The sequence below is a fragment of the Alexandromys fortis genome, unplaced genomic scaffold (assembly GCF_014885135.2).
Source record: "Alexandromys fortis isolate MF-2015 unplaced genomic scaffold, M_Fortis_MF-2015_v1.1 scaffold_97, whole genome shotgun sequence".
In the NCBI taxonomy this organism is placed as follows: domain Eukaryota; kingdom Metazoa; phylum Chordata; class Mammalia; order Rodentia; family Cricetidae; genus Alexandromys; species Alexandromys fortis.
The window spans coordinates 511,495-517,483 of NW_026067981.1; the positions used below are offsets into that span (position 1 = coordinate 511,495).

Below are 5,989 nucleotides of genomic sequence, written 5' to 3' on the forward strand. Positions count from 1 at the left end.
AGTGACCAGGAAAGACAAGAAGGCCAGGTCAGTCCTGCTTCAGCACACAATAATCTCTCATTAACAGGACCTCTGTGTCCTGAGCTGCTTTGGACAGTGAGTGTGGTTTCAGCACAGTTGGGCCAAGCTGGGAGAGCGGTCCTGGGAGGAAGTGGCTTTGTACAGGCCCTTCCCCATCACTTCCTGGGGTCTTACAGGCCTCACCTCCATCCTCATAGCTGCATTTCCAGAGTGTTTTTGAAGCTGGAATGTTCTGAGACGTATTTCACTAAACATTCCTTTACCTTTTCTAAACCATTCTACTGGATCTGCCTGTCCAAGGGAACATAATACTTTGAGTGCTTTCAACTATTCCCCTAAGGGTTTAGGGAAGTCACTGCCAAACAAATATTCTGGGACCTGAAACTCCAGACAAAGGAAGAGTTTCTGTCCTTATAGACAGCTAAACATCCATTATCCTCTTTCTGTTCCCAATAAGCTATGTTCCTGCCCTGTCCTCCGAGAGCTGAGGGCACTTCACAGGTCCCGCCCAGCCCGAGTTTGGTGAGGTAAGTAGACTCGAGATTGCTGCCTCCGTCTTAGAGCATAACTGAGGGGAATCTCTCTTACTGCCGTATGGAGCATTTAATGTGGCCTAAGTGTGGTCAGCAGAGGAGGGGGTGGGGGTTAACTTATTAGCTGTCAAGCACTAGCAAAGGATCATTTCCAGATTTTAGGAAAGCCAGCATATCTGGGCCCCAGACTCACACATCAGAGGCAACACTGAGTCAGGCAGAGGGCAGGATGTCACCTTTGGTTAGTTCTCCCATTCATTGCCACCTCTACCTGACCAGCCTCAGTGTGGCCTTCATGTGACTGTCACCAACATGTGAACTAATGACATAGCACAGTTTAAAAAGATGAGTTGTCATTACTCACGATGATTCTTGAGGTATGTCAGCCCTTAATACGTATATTACTTTGTTACTTCCGAAGCAAACCTTTGACTTATTGAACCTTTGCTCATGCCAGATAAACATACACACACACACACACACACACACACACACACACACACCTGAAAAATAGGCACTCAAGCATTTGCTTTGAAGATACACAAACCCCTCTATCAGCTTGTTGAGAATTATTTTAACGTGCAGACAAAGGGACATCCCTACTGCAGTCATGTGTTTACAGACTTTAGAATGCACGACAATGATCAACAGGAAAGGAAGTTCTCGCGAAGTATGTGTTTCCTAGCTACAAGCCTATGAACCAGCCTCTGTGCCTTCCTTGCTTATCCCCCATGCCTTCCTCTCCTCCCTCCATCATACCTTAACCTACCTTTCTTCCCCCAGAGCAGCCACTTCTCATCACACCTAGGGACAATTTCATTCCGAAAAGGGGCAGTGATTAATGAAGAACCTAATTATTTTAAATGGAAGCTGAAATGTCCCCTACATTCAAATCCTCAGTTTTCAGAAACAGAAATACGCTCTGTATTGATTTTGGTCGTGCAGTGGGGTGGGGTGGGAGGCTGATGAAACTGGAGAAGGCCCCAAGTGAAAAAGAGCAGCTACTTCCTCTTTAAAGACAGGATGGTATAGCTCTAGACTTTTGATAGTTATAGTCTGAAGACTGGAAACTAAACCAGGGGAGGAAAATGTGGAAGTATTTTGAGAGATAGTGTCTAGGTTTGAATAGTGGGGGCAGGAAGGAAGGTTATGTGGGTCTCATTTCCTCTAGCAAGGCCTTAACTTAGCATAAGCTTTGTCTGAGAACTCCAGGGGCATTTCTGATTTCCATGACTTGACCTGGTTTCTCCAGTGATCACATGCACCTCTGCCCCTTGAGGAGATGCCCACTGAGGTCTCTCTCACATAGTTTGTTCCCCGAAGCTGGGCATTACCTTCCAGGGATGCTGAGCACCAGAGGCTTGTTTACCAGGCTGGCCTCACTAAGCCAAGGAACCTTGTCAAATTTTGGAACAAAGGCCTAAAGAGAAAGGGGAAGAGACAATTTTGCAGAGGTTATCACACTTAGGAAAAATAAAGATAAATCTTAAAAGAGGACACAGGGCTGGAGAGATGGCTCAACAGTTAGAAGCACTCTCTCCTCTTCGAGACAACCCTAGTTCAGTTCATAACTCACACAGCTCACAATTGCCTGTGACTATAGCTGCAGGGGACCTAGAACCTTTCTATGGCCTCCACAGGTACCTGCTTTTAGGAGCACATGCCTACACACAGACGCATGTGCAGATAAAATTAAAAATAAAATATTAAAACAGTTATAACACTTGACTAGTGCTGGCAGGACGATAAGCAAAGTGAGCTAATAGCAACCACACAGCAATCAACACTCAACAAGGCATTTTTACACCTGAGTCTTTCCACCACCCCGTAAGTGGCCAAGAACAAATACGTGCCTTCTCTGGTTTACAGAGTTCAAAGTGAAAATGGTGCTACTTCCTCTAAGCGACACAGTTAATAATGGGTTCATGCTTTCTGACTTTTGTGTCCACCCTATCCTGTATTCTAGATATTTTCAGCTCTCTGTACTTACACCTATTCATAAATTTCCAGCAATCTCTCGTCCTGATCTTCTAGCCGTGTTTTCAGACCCCAGGCACTCCACCCTCTTTTTTAGGTGGCAAAGTCTAGTAAAGAATCGAGCCTTGAAATCATCCACATTTGGGGATTTGATCTAGTTGCAATCAATATCTAGCTGCTTGACTTTGGACAAATATAAACGTATGATCACATCGTCTCTGTGAAGACCAGTGCCCAGAAAGCTCCGTCAGATCTGAGATATGTTTTCTCTGTGTAGTTACTGAGGTCTCTACCATAGCTCCAGGAGCCCGGGCTGTCACCTGTACCTGTAGGAAGGTTTGAATGCATGGAAAGTCCCTTATCTGAGGCCTGACAATAACAAAAGTTCAACAACTGCGGCTGTTATCCCTCTTCCACGGCCCAGAATCTATCCCTGGCTTCTCCTCCCTTGGAGCCCCCAAAGCGCATCCCAGACTTTGAGCAGATCTCCGGAAGAGGAGCCGCCAGTAGAGGGCAGCAATGTCTCCGTGCCGGACGCTTGGGCGGTGGAGCCCTGTCCACCCGGAAGTGCTCCTCCACAGAAGTACCCTCCAACCCCACGCCCCGGATGTAGAAATCGCTGGGCTGCTGCCCATCTCAGTCGTGCACCCCTAGGAACTCGGTGCAGGTGGGTTCCGGTATCCTTCACGTCGGGCCGGTCCCGCCGAGCCGAGGCTGGGAGAGGGGCGGCGGCGGCGGGCGGGGCAGGCCGGCTGGGTGAGTGGCAGCACCAGACCGGACCATTCCCCGTCTGGTGACGCGGACCCCTCAAACCTAGAAGTCCCTGTGCGTGAGGGCAGATTCCAGGGTGTCTGGCTTTGGGAGCAAAATTCTAGCCTGGCCTCCATGGAATAAAGACGGTCCGGCAGGAGGTTTCTTTTTTCTTTCTCATTTCCTGAATGACCTTCATGTTTCTGACTCTTGAGTTTTCCTTGCTGTTTCAGTTAAGGTGATATAACACTGAAGGATGGTAAGCTCAGCTAATGAACAAAGGGAGGTTTGAGTTCTTGGTTTGGGCTAAAACTGTAGATATCATATTGTTCTGTATGGTGCATATTATTGTCATGAGGCTGATAACTTACTCCGATGCCTTTGGGAACCTGGTAACAGCTTTGGATTCTGTCCCTGTCTATTTGCATAACTTGCAAATACAATCATGCAAAAATAGCACATAGCTTAGGTGTATGAATGCCAGAGTTAAGACTGTATTAGAGGAAGACAATGAGAAGCACAAACTTTGATAATAGACTTCTGTTGGAATTCTGGCTCCACTTTGTTACCCTGGGACAAAAATACCCAACCAATGTGAAACTCAGATGTTTTACTAGGTAAAGTGGGATGGGTACTAACTTGTAAGGTTGTGACGGTTAAATGCTAACTTTAGCGTTCTGAGTCAGTGATGTCATGCAGATAGCAATTGTTAAGATTATATTTTAAAACTTGAGGTGTGATTTTTAATGCCTCAAATTAGGTCACCGTACACGGTGATTTAGGCTTTCAGTAGACTGAGTTGTTTTGATTGTAACGGAGTCCTACCATGACCTTCCCAGGCCTTCATGTATTCACAGAGCTCTCTTTTTCTAGGAATTCAGCCGTGTTGTCCTTCCTCACAGAACAAACCCATCTATTGCAGGCCTAGCCTGAATCGCAGCCTTTGTAAACAAGAAAGAAGCGCCTATAGGGCATCAAGCATGGCATTTCCAGAGAGGTGTTAATTTGCAGCTTTGTCGAGAGCGAGACTCGCTTGGACTTCTCTGAGGGAGACTGAACCGGCCTGGACTCAGGGAGAGGATGAGATAATGTGTGCTCAACATGTCACGGACACCAAAGAAGTCAAGTGGCAGAAGGTTTTGTATGAGCGGCAGCCCTTCCCTGATAATTATGTTGACCAAAGATTCCTGGAAGAACTCCGGAAGAACATCTACGCCCGGAAATACCAGTACTGGGCTGTGGTGTTCGAGTCCAGCGTGGTGGTCCAGCAGCTCTGCAGTGTCTGTGTTTTTGTGGTGATCTGGTGGTACATGGATGAGGGGCTTCTGGCCCCCCAGTGGCTCTTTGGGACTGGGCTGGCATCCTCACTGCTTGGGTATATTTTATTTGATCTCATCGATGGAGGCGATGGACGGAAGAAGAGCGGGCGGACCCGGTGGGCTGACCTGAAGAGTACTTTGGTCTTCATTACTTTCACTTACGGTTTTTCACCCGTGCTGAAGACCCTGACGGAGTCTGTCAGTACCGACACCATCTACGCCATGTCCGTTTTTATGCTGTTAGGCCATCTCATCTTCTTTGATTACGGTGCCAATGCCGCGATTGTATCCAGCACACTGTCCTTGAACATGGCCATCTTTGCTTCTGTTTGCCTGGCTTCACGTCTCCCCCGGTCACTGCATGCCTTCATTATGGTGACATTTGCCATCCAGATTTTTGCACTGTGGCCCATGTTACAGAAGAAACTGAAGGCATATACCCCACGAAGCTATGTAGGGGTCACCCTGCTTTTTGCATTTTCAGCTTTTGGGGGTCTTTTGTCCATTAGTGGTGTGGGAGCCATACTCTTTGCCCTTCTACTGATTTCCATTTCATGTCTTTGCCCTTACTACCTCATCCGCCTGCAGCTCTTTAAGGAAAATATTCACGGGCCTTGGGATGAGGCTGAAATTAAAGAAGACTTGTCTAGGTTTCTTAGCTAAGCTGGGGACCTTCATTGCAGTATTAAGAAAGCTGAAAGACTTAGAACCTAACCAGTATAACATTTAAAGGCAGAATTCCACTCTTGAAGCAGAGGGCTGTTCTGGATGGTATAACAGAGATCAGAAGAAAGCATTTTTTAACCAAGGGCTTAGTGAAGTGTTTGTCCAATTATTTTGTGAAAAAGCTTTCTGGTGCCATCATGAATTATTGTCCCTCTTTATTCCTTATAACAAATAATGTAATGAGGGTTCTGCTTATTAAAAAAGTAACACCCATTGACTTGTCTCATATTAAAAAATACCTGTGTATATGAGAGAGAGAGAGAGAGAGAGAGAGAGAGAGAGAGAGAGAGAGAGAGAGAGAGAGTGTGTGTGTGTGTGTTCTCTTTCCAGTATGCATGTCCTAGGCATTCAACTCAGGCCTTGGCAGCAAATGTCTTTACCAGCTGGGCCAGCACACTGGCCCTGTCTCATGGTTTTTCTGAAAGCATAAGACAGAAAGTGGTATAAAGAGTAGTGTGTGTAACCAGTTATCTAGCCTTTTCTGTACACGAAGGGCCACCTTTATATATCTAGAGCCCGAATCTGAGAGTCCAGGATGGTGGTCTCTGGTTGTCCAATACCACAGAAGTCGCTTTAGTTCTTAGCAGATCGTACACATAGCCAGTCAAGGAGAGTGATGTGTCACAGAAACACAATGTTAGAGACATCGAGAGAAGCTGGAGA

General features: G+C 46.5%; 1 protein-coding gene across 4 annotated transcripts; it reads left to right on the forward strand.

Annotated features, from left to right (window-relative positions):
• The first annotated feature begins 3,081 nt into the window (after positions 1 to 3,081).
• Pigc (phosphatidylinositol glycan anchor biosynthesis class C) lies at positions 3,082 to 5,534 on the forward strand. Of its 4 annotated transcripts, none has more exons than XM_050158401.1 (2): positions 3,082 to 3,198; positions 4,155 to 5,534. In XM_050158401.1, exon 2 carries the CDS (start codon positions 4,370 to 4,372, stop codon positions 5,261 to 5,263), a length of 894 nt encoding a protein of 297 aa, XP_050014358.1. In that variant the 5' UTR covers positions 3,082 to 3,198; positions 4,155 to 4,369; the 3' UTR covers positions 5,264 to 5,534. The 4 variants fall into 4 exon arrangements, with proteins under 4 accessions (XP_050014358.1, XP_050014357.1, XP_050014360.1 ...); XM_050158400.1 differs by having other exon boundaries at positions 3,148 to 3,287; XM_050158403.1 differs by lacking the exon at positions 3,082 to 3,198 and adding an exon at positions 3,334 to 3,356.
• Positions 5,535 to 5,989: the final 455 nt, after the last annotated feature.

Excerpts from the sequence above, each read along its gene's own strand:
- Pigc (XM_050158401.1), top strand. The coding sequence starts at position 4,370 with ATGTGTGCTCAACATGTCACGGACACCAAAGAAGTCAAGTGGCAGAAG.